The sequence below is a fragment of the Trachemys scripta genome, chromosome 12, assembly GCF_013100865.1.
Source record: "Trachemys scripta elegans isolate TJP31775 chromosome 12, CAS_Tse_1.0, whole genome shotgun sequence".
NCBI classification, from domain to species: Eukaryota; Metazoa; Chordata; order Testudines; family Emydidae; genus Trachemys; species Trachemys scripta.
Window position 1 is genome coordinate 28,766,452 of NC_048309.1, and position 14,726 is coordinate 28,781,177.

General features: G+C 42.5%; 1 protein-coding gene across 3 annotated transcripts in view; it reads right to left on the minus strand.

Moving 5' to 3' along the window:
- TOX2 (TOX high mobility group box family member 2) overlaps window positions 1-14,726 on the minus strand; it is a 256,708-nt gene that overhangs the window by 157,326 nt on the left and 84,656 nt on the right. For all 3 annotated transcript variants that reach the window (XM_034787530.1, XM_034787528.1, XM_034787529.1), the window contains exon 2: window positions 957-1,022. In XM_034787530.1, the coding sequence (XP_034643421.1) occupies window positions 957-1,022 (66 nt within the window). The remainder of the gene's footprint in view (window positions 1-956; window positions 1,023-14,726) is intronic.

The window sequence follows — 14,726 nt, forward strand, 5'->3', positions numbered from 1 at the left end:
GAAGCTCATGTACGCTACTTCTCAAGAAGACAAACAATTTTTCTTCTTGTCTTCAGTTTAACAGTTGTTTTACATCGTTTTCAATATCTGATCTAGATGTGAACAAATGATTCACTAGCCTCAAAATTTATAGCCTTGACGAGGTACGTGAGAAGCCTGAACAACAGGAATATACTGTAACCTTGTCCCAGACAGCAGATAATCAGCTTCCAGGGAACTAGGAAGCTGGTAATATTTGGTGCCTGGATAGAAATCCTCACACGGACTTCTTATGAAATCTGTGATGAAATAACTTAACACAACTTTACTTGGCATAGTTTACAATGGACACTGCTATGGGAGCTAAGCCTACAAATAGATACACTTTAACCTGCATCCCATTTTAAAGCCCTTACCTTACATTTCAGAAATACTCATGACAGACTTGTATTTTTGCTCAACGGGTAGCAGGACCTGATGAGACATGCCAACGCAGCATCGGGCACCTCTCCAACTGGGAGGCACTGACGCGCTGTCCCATGGGACCATATCATTAAGGTCTGACTCCCAGGTCAAGTAGACGTATATGCGCTAGTGCTCATTGAGCTAGCGAGCTAAAAATAGCCATGTGGCCAGGGTGGCACGGGGAGTGGCTCAGGCCAGCTGCCCAAGGACAATCCTGTCTGATATCCTAGGTATGTATCTGGGCAGCTGGCCTGGCCAACATGGCCACATTGCTGTTTTTAGTACGCTAGCTTTTTTGTTACACTCATGATGGCTCATTGGCCCCGGCTGTGTGGCATGGATGGAAATGAAAGCAGAATTTGTTTCTCTGGGTTGAACTTTCCAAAGCAGCCAAATGACTTAGGAGAACAAGTCCACAAAGTTAATAGGACTTCTGCTCCTGCATCACTCAGGCGCTTTGAAAATGCCACCCTCTGTGTCTTCCCAGCCCACATAAGCAAAGTGACCCTTACCTGATTCGCTGATAGGAACTCCTGATTATTGTCATTCATTCCCATATACATGTTCTCCCCGTCAAACTGGAAAGACAAAAGGAAGTGACAGTTAGTGAAATGCAGAACATGTTACCTCCCTCTGTCCTCGATGGGCTTTTTGGATCCCATGCATTTCCCACCCCCCTCAACATGGAGAGTCAAGATCTGAGGAACAAAATAGTTAGTTGTTTTAAATAACAGTTTACTCAACTTCTTGCCTAGGGTTTTTGGGCCCAGGTTATAACCTCAGCTATGTGAGAGTCTGAAACAGACCCACAGTACACACTCAAAAAGGAACCATCCAAACAGACCTAAAATACTGAAAGGCACCAAAGCCCACTGAGACTAACTGACTTTCCAAATCCTCCCATCTCTCAGACACCTTGCTCAGTTACCCCCAGCCCTCTCACAAACAAAGCCCCTCCACGGAAGGCCCTACGGGAAAATGCTAGGCAGAACAGTTTGGTTTTGTCAGAGGGAAAGTAGGGATAAAAACTGTACTTGCAGCATGATGAAAAGCTAGCTATACTCTTAGCGTGGCGCTGCAGCACAGCTCTGGATCATATATACATTATAATAAAGGGAGACGTGAACATTGATTAGAATATCAAAGCACTGCTGTGTTAATATTTAGAAAAATCATGAATTAACCATTTTAATCATAACCATACAAATCAAAACCATAGACATAGTTGGGGCAAAGGTTAACCAGCCTAAGAGCTTACTAAAAATCACACTAAACTTTCAAATCTTTTATTCCTTATTTCTTTTCCCACCACTACTAATGACCAAAAGATGTGTAAGTAACAGCTACACTTTTTCCCATTCAGCTTTCTTCACAGTCCTGTGCCAGCAAAACTGCAACAATGTATGAAACAAACATCATATATTGAATGTGCAAGATTATCTTTAGCTAGGCATGATTCCTACATGCGCTTTGAACAACTGATCCTAGGTTTATGAGGCCACCCACAGAGACCCGATCAAAATCAGGATCGTCAGCACCAAATTACAGGCCTCTGCCACTTGAGCTAAAAGTACACTGCTTTAGCTATTGTAAGTAGTAGGCTGTTAAAGTGGCCTCGGCCACTACCCAGGAGAGACAGGGTCACACACACTAAACCACTGTTACATGTGCATTATGCATGTATGAGCCTGGCACTTTTTGAGCTACTTGATTCAGTCAATGACATCATTACCCCTGATACCACATTTGCCTTCCTGGTTGCAAACCAGGATATGGCGAGCACTGAGTAGGAAGCTGTTTGGGAAAAGAGGCAGGTTATAAATGGGACTCATGGGAGTCTATTCATCTATTCATTGGCAAATTGTAACCGGCAATGAGGAGCAAGCATGGCAGTTTAAAGAGGTTATGATTAAATATTCAATCTCTAAAAGTTTACTGGATAGCAGCATTCCCTTTTTTCCTTCTATTGGAAGACACAACACACCCTGCAAATCACAGTGGCTCTGGGTCTGTTAATTCAAACTAACAAGCAGGAGCTAATGAGCTAAGCACCCTGCATTCTGAAGCATTGTTCTAGACCCTTGTTATAGGCATAAGGCCATGTCACATTGACCAGAGTCTTTATAAAATACGGAGGAGAAGTGCACTATAGGCCTATATTTGGCTAGAAGAAGCCTTAATTGCTTTGGAATGAAAATGTCTTGAGGACACAGAGAAATCGTTTCTTCTTTTCAGTTTACGAAGCTCTTGGCAGGCCTGATTCACCTTTGCATTACTCCAGTTCTGCACCAGAGTAAAGCTGTGGGAAATCAGACCCCATGCCTGCAGGGAACTTTCTTTCTCTATACCAGCTGGAAACTCAGCAAGAAGCCATTCCCTTTTCACTCCAGCCTCTGACTGCAGCAGGTCTCCTCCCCGTGGCTGGTCAAAGATGAGTCCATCCCAGAGGCAGCTTGAGAATGACCTGACTAGGCTTGTAGGATCAGCTCAATCAGAACTTACATGCTCCCCTTGCATTCAGCACCAGACAACTAATCCAGTTACTAGACTCCAGAACCTTGGAGCTGCAAAACTCTTCCTGTTAATCAGCTAGAACAGCTCTTTTGGAATCAGAACCAAAAAACCCCTCCAGAACTGTCTCTGGCTCAAGGCAAGGCTGGGGCAATCCCTGAGGATCAGTTCACAAATGAATTATGACAATACAATGGGATATGCCTTAAAGCATTTCTGAGTTAGAGTTGGTGGTATTGGCTCTAAATTACACAATAGTCTTAGCAAGAGGGAGAGAGAGTCCTGTTGCCCTTACAAGCCAGAGGATGAAATGGAGATGCTTGGCCACTCTGTGTTTCTTCTGCTCCTGGCTATAAAACAGATACCGGTTGTGCATTAACTGACTGGTAAATGAATCATAGAATTCCAGGGTTGGAAGGGACCTCAGGAAGTCATCTAATCCAAACCCCCTGCTCAAAGCAGGACCAATCCCCAGACAGATTTTTGCCCTAGATTCCTAAATGGCTCCCTCAAGGATTGAACTCACAACCTGAGTTTAGCAGGCCAATGCTCAAACCACTGAGTGAATAAATATAGCTCTTTGTTCATATAAGGTATGATGGGGTGTTTGCCCCACACCAGAAAGGAAGGCGTTAAAAGCAGCCCAGAGGGGCTGCGCAGTGAACAACTTATTGGAGGGAGGCTGCACAGAACAGCCAATGAGGCCCAGTGGGCTCACATAAAAGGAGCTGCAGGGCCAGAATGAGACGGTTGCTGTAGGGAGCCCAAGGAGAGAGGATTGTGTTTCTAGTGAGCTGCAGGAAGGTAGCACCTTGGACAGAGCAGTTGCTGGCAGGGACCAGGGGGAGCAAAAAAGAGCTCCTGGCTGGGTGCTGAGACGTGCTGGCTGGAGGCTCTGAGTGTGAAGAAGGTGCTGGAGCCACAGGGAAGTGGCCCAGGGAATTGAAGCAGCACTGCCAGAGAAGTTAGAGAGTTGCAGCAAGAGGCTGCTATCCACATGGTACCTGGGCTGGGACCCAGAGTAGTGAGAGGACTCGCCACTAGGAAGGGTCTGGACTATAGAATGGGAGATACTCCCCTTTCCCGGATGTTGACACAGCCATAGGTTCCAAGTCATGAAGAGGACGCTGCAATTCCTGGACTTAGGTGGGTCTGCAGATGGGAGACACACCACCAGGAGAGGGTGCGCCAGCCGAGAGAGCTAATCCCCGAGACGGCCAGCAGGGGGGTGCTCTGGTGGGTGAACTCCATCACATGGGGAAAATAAAGCATAGTGGAAAGGCAAAGGATTTCTCTAGATTTTCACCTACTGGAGATATTGTCACCACTAGGTCGTCATTTCCTCTGCACACTACGCACACTGGCAAAGCCACGCTGGTAACAGCCTGTAGAGTGGACTGAGTACAAGTGCTAAGACCACACCCTGAATTTAGCCCTGAGGCAACTTCATTAAAACGCAATGGCCCAGACTCCAACCTCCATCCCATCAGTGTAAGTCTGGAGGAGTTCCACTGGTTTACACTGATGTAACCGAGATCAAGATCTCAGTCTGGCGGAGTTGAACTCTGACAGCAGGGCCTTCAGCATGCAGAAGATGAAGTCTGCTCTCATTTACACCAGTGCAGAGTGGGTATAAAGTGCTACCACATCAGAATAGTAACTGTTTCACACCCACTTTGTGCAGGTGTTAATGACACAGGGACTCAGCCCCATAGAGACATACTGCCTTCTAGAGGCCAGGGTTCTGCTTGTTCAACCTGTTTGGCATTAGCAGAATTCAGAGACGCAGGGCCTGGTTCTGAGCTCATTTAGGACCAATTCCGGCAATGGGATCAGCTAGCTCAGACCCTTATATCTGCACAGAAACCCACTGACACAATGGTGGACCAAAAAGGCCCTCTCCAGCTGATTCCATTGCAGGATCCAAGACTTGCACTGGTGTAAATCAACAGCACAAATACTTCTGACAACACTCCAAACATTTGAAAGCTACCGCGGCATGGGTGTGCATATTTGGATGCTGAAGGTGAATCACATGACAAAGCACTTTGACAAGCAGCTCCACGTATATGTATAATTTTTTCTGCTGGGGAAATAATTGTTTCTACCACTGAAACAAATCAGTTATTCTCACTGTAGAAATTCTCAACAGTAGAAAAACTAAAACTCTTTCCAAAGTGACAGTATCCCTACCGTCCTATAAATATATAAACTGTACAGATCCATCTGCAGTATCTTTTCACACACATGCTCACTTTTCCACCCATTTAAGGCCAAATATTTTGCAAACTCAGGAAAGGGCTATTTGTAGCACCTCTTCATAGAAAACCTATAGAAAATAGACCTCATTTGGAAGTGGCTTTCTCTGGAGCAAATTTGAAATAGGAAAAGCTCTCTCTACATCATTCTATTTGGCAGAACAAATTTGTTTTATTGCTTTATACCATTTCCTCCCAGCCCCCACTCCTTCATAATAACTATAATGAATCCTGTCCTGAAAATTACTGTGCCACTGATTGCCAACCTGAGCAGTGAGGCTGAAAATCAAGACTCAAAATGCAGTGGAAACTTCGGAACTTCCCCATTGCTGATTAGATTTTTTTCCCCTCCAGGCTATAAGGGTGCAAACAAATTTATTAGAAATTCTCAAGTCAGGATATTTTTTCAATTAGATGTTTGCCACTTATGCACTAGCCAGGTAGAGCAGATAAATAACGTGCTCTCTTGCTCGCTCGCTCTCATCATTATCATTTTGCCACAAAATGCATTTGAAAACAAGCAGTCCCATCATTTCACACTGATTTACTGCAGAAAACAAACATTTTAATATTTGCCTTTTGTTGCTGTTATTTCCTCCCATTTCACTTTGGAGTATCTCCTCATGCATGTCAGCATTCGAATCCATTTCCAGATCTGAGCGCATACATTCATCATACTCCATCTCTGATAAAAATTGATCTGGCTCATTTTTGAATGATCTAGGCATGCTGAGAGCTGGATATAACTTTCTACTAGTCCTCTTTAATTTGAAAGAAATGTAGTTTTGTGCTTTTGCCTCAATCATTCTTCTGCTCTTTTGTAATTACTTAATAATGGCCACTATTTAGTAAAAACTATATTAAATAAATCAATGGGTGGGGCTAATTCTCACCTTCGTTAGTTATTTACACCCATGTAAAGTGAATGCAAAGTAGATGCAAATTGTGATCATAATGATTTGATAGCATTGTACACCCAAGGTGAGAATGATAATGCCAGGCAGGGAACAATGCAGCTTTGTGTATCTAAACTTGGAAAAGAGGGGTATGTACCCTGGGCCTGATTCTTATCTCACTTACACTGGTGCAAATTAGTAGTGACTCCATTAAAACCAATGGAGTGATTCTGGTGTAAGTGAGATCAGAACCAAGGCCCCTATTTTTAAGAGAACCCATTTCTACACAAGCCCAACTGAGATTTGCCTTACAAAATCAACATGAGATTTAAACAGCTAGATTTATCCATCCCAAAAATTTCAGGAGAAAAAAGCCAAAATACCCTGGAACTCTGAAGTGTGAAACATATAAACAAAGAACATCTAATAGATGTTTCAGCTGTGCTGGCCACTCTTACTCCCACTGTTTTGCTTTTGGAGTCAATGTATATTAAGTATGAGGCACACCCACCTCATAGAAGAGGTTATAATCCTACTGACCTGTTGAGGACTTCCAGAATTGAGCTCATGGGGCCTGATTTTCTATGGCTTTGCAACATGTGTGGCCATTTCCACCTTTGCAGTATGGCTGTAAAATGCTACCACCAGTGGGACTGAGTAGAGAATTCTGATTTGTTAGCACAAAGGGTGCAAATGGTGACAAGAGGTAAAGCAGTGGAGAATTGGGACCACTATCAAAATGGGACACTGGGCTTGATTCTGCAAGCCTTATTCAAATGAGCAGCCCCACTGAAATCAACTGGGCTATTAGCACAAGTGCGGCAGCATCACACATGTTGTCAAATACTTTAGGTGCATAACTCAACCTATATGAAGACTGTTCTCGTCTGTTAGAAAATGTTCTCCAAATGCTAGGTAGCTTGCCTTTTTTATTTTTTTTTCCTTTGTAGTCCATTTTGTCATGGAGAATGTACAAAAATGTCCATTCTCTTAATTCAGTTCTTACCAAGGAAAAATTTGCACAGCAGCAGCAACAGCTGAGGGAGCACCCTATACCGGGAACAGAATTGGCATTTTTAAAGGGTTTTTTTTAATTCTACTTTGGGCTGGCTTTTGTCTAGTTATTTTTGCAGAATGATGGGTGTTTTGATTTATAAATGTGCCCACAGGTCACTATGGGTGCATGTTAGTAGGATGAAAATGAATAAAAATAATAAAAAATGAAAATGAAGCAGAAACTAAATCAAAGCAGTTGTGAGATCTTCAGTTCTGGGTAAACAAGTATAAATGTTTGCCATTCGGAATGGACAAAATTGGTAAGACATATTACTTATTTCCAAGCTTCTGAGAGGAGTTACCAACTCTCACAGATCACATGATATGTGATGATTTTCTTAAAGCTTCAGCTTCTTGAGTCATGGCGTGACATGAGACTCTCAGCTTTCAATTTAAAAAAGGAAATTTCCAGTTCTCAAGTTTGCAGAGAAAAAACTTGAAAATGTGAACCCTAAAAACTCAAAAGCCACAAGACATACATCTGGGTTTTTTTTAATCTTATGTTTTTTAGGCCAGTCTTATGGAGCCTGACTTATGATGATTCAATGCTTGGTATTTGCCACACTGTGACAATTTAAAAAAAAAACAAAACTACAAATACAGAGTCTTTAACAAGTGAATCACGACCAGGACAGCCCAGGATAGCAGTGCCCAGAAGTCATCATCATCAGGTAGCTATTGCGTGCCCTGTGAGGAATGAACTGGACATCTCAGGTGGTTTCTAGCATCCAGGTATCCACATCACAAGAACCATCATCTGTTTGCCTCGGCAGAGAAGCAAGGGAACAGTTGAGTCTGCAGAATGAATTCCCCTCACCTCTCTAGAGGCCATGTGATACTCGGTTGCTGGCAGAAGCTTGCACTCTAGTCAACCTGTGCCTGGGTTTCAGTCTCCAAGAAGGTCAGCCTAGTATCTCTGGCAGCCCTAAAATCACTGAGGTTAATGGATGAAAATAATGCTGTCCAGTGAATTCCTTTAAACTGCTAATACTAAGCAAAGAGATCCAAAATCCCATATACAGTATAGTCCACGTTATATTTAAAAAAAAAAAGTTACTTATAAAAATTTCATCAGATCATATCGGCATAAACGTTATTGAGATTTAAGGGGACGCATCTGATCAGGTCACGCCCAGTATGCTGGCGAATGTAACTTGTCTTTGCCAACGGATTACAAATGTTTTTTCCATCATGAATTATTAGCAAACAAGAACTATTTCAAAACCAAAACTTTTTATGAAGTGCAAAATTTATCCCTCCTCAAATGCATTTCTGCCATAATATTTATAGGCCCATGTCTGCAGAACTCCTCATATTGCAGGGTGTTGGAGTGAAACTAAGATGCCAGCTGAACAGGCTAAGCTTTATGGATGTGCTGGAATGTTAACACTAGAACAAACATCTCCAAACACTGTCAAGAGTCTATTTTGTCAACACACATTTCTGTCAAGTCATAAGGATGTGAAATATTTGCTTCTGCCCTGCCTCCATTGTACTCTGCTACCCGCAGGGCCGCAAGTGTGATTTCCTATAGGAGTAATTTAACATCAGACTCCTTCAAGGAATACACAACTGAGGTTAGTCTAATCTCTTTAACTGCAGTTTCCCCATTAAGGTCTCTAGACAACCTCTGGCGCAAAGTGATCTATTTAGCATTATTTATTTGTCCACTGAAAGGCTTGGATTTCCCCTCACTTGGTCCTGTCAGATGGGGTTAAAAGTTCAAAAATAGATTTACTTAAACCTCCAGAATGCTACTGCAAGGACAGCACTGACATTTCCATTTCTATCTACAGCACATCTATCCAGGCTTACCACTTACTAGTTTGCCTTTCAGAGGAATACGTTGAAACGGCTATATAACAGCCCAGCATGCATTAATAGTACTATGTGCCTCGCACGGCTATGCCAGCCTTGGTGCTACAAAAGTAATCTGGCTTTTATTTATGGAGGATTTTACACACAGTTGTTAAATATTATTATGTATGAAGTTAGAGCAATCGTTGAACTCTATAGACCACAAGCAAGCAGATTACAAGGACATCCTTATAAAGGATCAAAACTCTATAGACAGTTTAAAAAGCGCTTATCAGATATATGGACTTATTGTGGGTATATCGTGGCCCAATTGTCAAACTAGCCTCCTGCCTTTAAACCAAGATTTAAGGTTGGTTGTTTTTCAAATACTAGCAGGTGATAAAAACAGAGGAGCATTTATTTTCAAAATAAAATAAAGTCATAACATAGTATTTTAAAACACATTAATAGTAATTACCTTAAGAAATTATGAGAATCAATATCCATTAGTTTTTAAATATTTTAAATGATTTCACATTTAACAAATAATTTAAAATCATTTAAACCCTCTGTCACTCCAATACACTGGCCAGATTTTAAGAGCCCAGCTCAGCATGGTGACTAACTTTAAGTATATGAGCAGTTCCACTGAAATAAGTCACATGCTTAAACTTAGGCACATGCCTAAGTACCCTGCTGAATCTGGATGTCACAGCATGGCTGGCCCTTTAAAGGGGGTTGGGTCTGTGACTAATCAGCTGTCTCCCAGCTGAAGCTGACAGACCAGGGATCAGGTGGTAGCTTGAAGATCATCTGGGTCTCATAAAAGCCTGCAAGAGCTCAGCCGCTGGGAGTAGGAAGGCTCCAGGAGGAGCCCGCATGCACGTCAGAGAAGAAAACCCAGTTTATATGCGACTCAGACGAATGGTCTGCAGAGTGTAATCCTGCAGGGAGCAGGCTAGGAAGGAAAAAGGAGCAAAGAAGTTAATCTTGACCCCTTGGAGGATGGCTTGTGGAGTGTAAACCTGTAGGGAGTAGACGGGCTTCCACAGAAGACCCCAGGTCGGGGGGAAGGAAGATGACTGATATGATGAACTTGTGTTATTTTTAAAAGGAAAAAGGGACTGAAATCTTATGGCTAGAGGGAGTTATTTGGTGCACAGGCCACTGAGTTAGCCCACTGGCTTACACTAAACTGTAGAGATCAGTCTATGCACTTTCATGGAGGAGTCTTACTCAGCAGCAGTTGGTGGGACTGCAAGAGCACAGTTTGTTTTAAATTGGGAGGAACACCTAAATCATGGATTTTTATCATGGATGCTCTGGCTTTAGTGACCGTACTGCCTTGCCTAGAGCATCTGGTATTTATATCCATTATGGCATCTAGTGCTTAGAGCAGCAGATCAGGATCAGGCCAAATCCTGGCCAAAAAGTTACATTAGTATAAGTCTGGAGCAGTCTCATTGCAATTCCAGATGAACTCCCCTGAAAGCACTGGGTAACTGAGAGCAAAATCTGGCCCTGGGTTCTATTCATGGCTCTACTACTGTCCCATCACTGTATGATCTTCATTTAGCTATGCAATTTGTGCAGAGCCCTGGAGAGGATGCAGTGAGGACTGCACCATCCCAGGAGGTGCATTGGGCGAGAACATGCCTCTTGGGGCTGCTCAGTGGTAAAGGTGGGGTGCCCATGTGAAGCTGCAAGAGTGTGGGGGGGTACATAATCCCATCTCTGCACTGGCTGTGCAGTCTCTGCTCACAAGCACTGCCACTGGGATAGAAATGATGCTGACTGGGCGGTGGAGCCATGCAGCAGCCATTTTGAGAGGTTGGGTGAGAGGCTACAGAGGCAGGGTGAGAGCCAAACAGTGAGCAGTGCTAGAAGAAAAGGGGTTTGTGCCCAAAGACACTTGTCATTTCAGCGACTCCTGCTGGTGACATTTCTGCAGGGCCATAGCAAAAATCAAAGCTGCCTCCACCTTAGCAGATCTCCAGCACCCCAGCCTGTCAGAGTCCTATGCACAGTACAGCCCTCACCTTTAAACTTCCCAATTTTATCTTAGATAAATGGATCCAGAGCCAAATTCTATGCCAGTGGAGTTACACCATCCAAGAAGTGGGTCCAGTGTCCACAATCCTCCGTCATAATTTTCCTACACTCCCTGTAGGAAAGATCTTGAGAGCTGCAAGTACTCACGTAATGTTATTTAATTGTCTAAGGGAACGTGTAAGTTTTTTATGGCAATTGCGGTACATCAAGTGCCAAATATTATTGTTATTTTTCACATTATTTGGCAGGAGTAAGGACCTAAAATAATTTAAGTAGATCTTTCAGATCCTGCAAAAGAGTGAAAATTCTTCACAAATAAAAACCCATCCACTCAAAGCTATGGGCAGCAGGAGAATTTAGTCTTAAGACTGACATGGAAATAGATTAATTTTTTCCCCATTTCATATTCTAATTACAATCCTTTTATTCCCCCCTACCATTTTCTGTTCTCATTACAGTCTTAAAATTGCTCTGAGAAATTCTGTACCTTATTCTGCTCTTCCTGCAATCTTTGTCATGGAAATGAGAAACAGAATGTATAAGCATGAAAATACTGCAGAGATCAAAATTCTGGGCTAACCCTTTCACGCCTGACTGCAAGGAGAAGAGAAAACAGAATAAACAGAGTGGTGAATCAAACCTCACTGCATCTTCATTTGCCCAATGCTCAGTCTGCATTTCCTACTCCCAGACCAAATGAGAGATGGACGCACTCCACAGAAATGCAACCCTAAATACACCACGTACTGCTCTCAGTTACAACTGAGCTACATGTTTTTTGGAGTTGCAGGGCTGCCACTGAGGCCAAAATGTGGCCTAATATAGTCAAATATCATTCAGATAAGCAAGTTTGTCTGCTATTTTTCAGCCCACCTGGCATTCCAGTGTCTTGTATAAAACTGTCCAATATAAACTCTTACAAATCATACTTCACTTTGCAAAGCATGGACTTGAGGCTGCTCTCTCTTATGCTGGTGTAAATGAGTAGGAGTTTTACTGAAGTCAAACTGGGGTGGGCAAGATCAAAATCAGGCCCAATGGCTCTTTGCTCACCCCAGACACCGTCTGATTTTCCTAGGAGTTTGGGAACGGGCAAAGAAAACCATACAGGACCCCAGACCTGTCCAGGAAACACTTCACCCACCAGTGCAATGCAACCTCCTCTGTGGCAGTGGCTGGGTGACAACACAGCTTTAGCATCTCAGAATGACTGTTCAGGAAAGGAAGTGAAGGAAGATTATTTATCAAACTGAAACTAAAGACAAATGTCAACGGGCAGAATATAATTAACCAACTAGAATTTGACAAAGACACCAAGGTTTTAACACTCCGACCATTAAAAGTCGTGCCAGGGGATCCTAGAACATACGAACGGCCATACTGGGTCAGACCTATGGTCCATCTAGCCTAGTATCCTGTCGTCTGACAGTGGCCAATGCCAGATGCTTCGGAGGGAATGAACAGAACAGGGCAATTATCAAGTGTCCCATACCTTGTTATCCACTGCAGATTCTGCAAGTTGGAGGCTTAGGACATCCAAAGCATGGCATTGCATTGCTGATCATGTTGGCTAATAGCAATTGATGAACTGATCTAATTCTTTTTTAAACCCAGTTACAGTTTTGGCCTCCACAACATTCCCTGGCAACAAGTTCCACATGTTGCGTTGTGTGAAGTAGTACTTCCTTTTGTTTGTTTTAAATCTGTTGCCTATTAGTTTCATTTCATGACCCCGGTTCTTGTGTTGAAATGGTTCATGTGAAATGGTAAATAACACTTCCTTACTCACTTTCTCCACACCATTCATGATTTCATAAACTTCTATCATATCCCCCCCTTAGTCATCTTTTTTTCCAAGCTGCAAACGTCCCAGTCTTTTAATCTCTCCTCATATGGAAGCTGTTCCATCCCCCTAATCATTTTTGTTGCCCTTGTACTTTTTCCAATTCTAATATGTATTTTTTGAGCTGGGTTGACCAGAAGTGCACACAGTATTCAAGGTTTGGGTGTATCATGGATTTATATATTGGCATTATGATATTTTCCGTATCATCTATTCCTTTCCTAATGGTTCCTAACATTGTTAGCTTTTCTGACTGCCCACTGAGCGGATGTTTTCAGGGAACTATCCACTATGACCCCAAGATCTCTTTCTTGAGCTGTAACAGCTAATTTCGACTCCATCATTTTTTATGTATAGTTGAGGTTATGTTTTCCAAGGTGCATTACTTTGCATTTATCAACATTGAATTTCATCTGCCATTTTGTTGCCCAGTTTTGTAAGATCCCACTGTAACTCTTCACAGACTTAACTATCTTGAGTAATTTTGTATTATCTGCAAATTTTGCCACCTCACTCTTTACCCCTTTCTCAAGATCATTATGAATATGTTGAACAGCATTGGCTCCGGTACAGACCATTGGGGGACCTCACTATTTACTTCTCTCCATTATGAAAACTGACCATTTATTCTTACCCTTTTTTTCCTGTCTTTTAACCAGTTACTGATCCATGAGAAGGCCTTCCCTCTTATCCCATGACTGCTTACTTTGCTTAAAGGCCTTTGGTGTGGGACCTTGACAAAGGCTTTCTGAAATTCCAAGCATACAATATACAGTGGATCACCCTTGTTCACGTTTGTTGACCCCCTCAAAAAATTCGAATAGCCTGGTGAGGCATGATTTCCCCTTACAAAAGCCATGCTGACTCTTCCCCAACAAATCGTTTTCCTCTATGTGTCCGAAAAGTCTGTACTTTACTAGTTCTTCAAAGTCCACAAGGGAGCTGAATGTCTGAAAGTCAGCACTTGAAGTGTCACAGTGCAAACAAAACTTACTGACTTAGAGGGGAAGAATGTCTCTATTGAAAATACCCACATGCCTTCCAAAGATATCCTGGGTTTTCTTTGAGGACCTCCAATCCAATCATTGACCATGCCCAAAGCTGTTTCGTTTGCAAGATACGATCACTGGCCAAACTGACATGACTGTAAGTCTTACATGCACTGCTTCCTTCTCGATACTGAGCAACCACCACATCCTGCATTGCTTATCACGCTTAAATAGGTGCTAAAGGAGTTTATCTGCAAAAAGCGGGCACTTAGTATATTGCTCCTTCTCCCACCAGGGGTTGCAGATGGAAGCCAAATAATCATGAGGTTAGTAGACCAGAGCTTGCATGGAAAATATCTCATGGACCTTGCCTTGTTTATGGAAGAAAGAGGGTAAATTAATGCAGCATGTTTACTGACACTAGGTTAGCATATACACAATCTGAAACAAATGGAGTAAGTGACAATGAGACTGTGTATTCTACTCAGCCAGTAACACTTTTCGTATTTCACAGGAAACTCAGAGAGGCAGCAAATGTACAAAGTTCTAAAAGAACCCACAGAGCATGTAAGAAAGGAAATATATGAGAGTCAAAGGCATCTAGAAACATTGTTTTTTGAAAGATAAAACCTGGAGTCTGAAATAAAAATAGAGACTGTATCTACCTGATTCTAAACCTGATACAAGTGTGGTTTTACTGTGGAAGTCTTTCAAGGAGATACTGGTTTTGATACAAAAACAACAGCTCTCACTGCAATCAAAGGTAACATACAATAAATGCCATATGAAAGCCAGAACACTCAGACTGAGCATCAGTGCGACAGGAAAAAAAGGTACCCTTGAGTCTCAGAGGTTCTCTTGCCTTATTATCTGGGGGCAG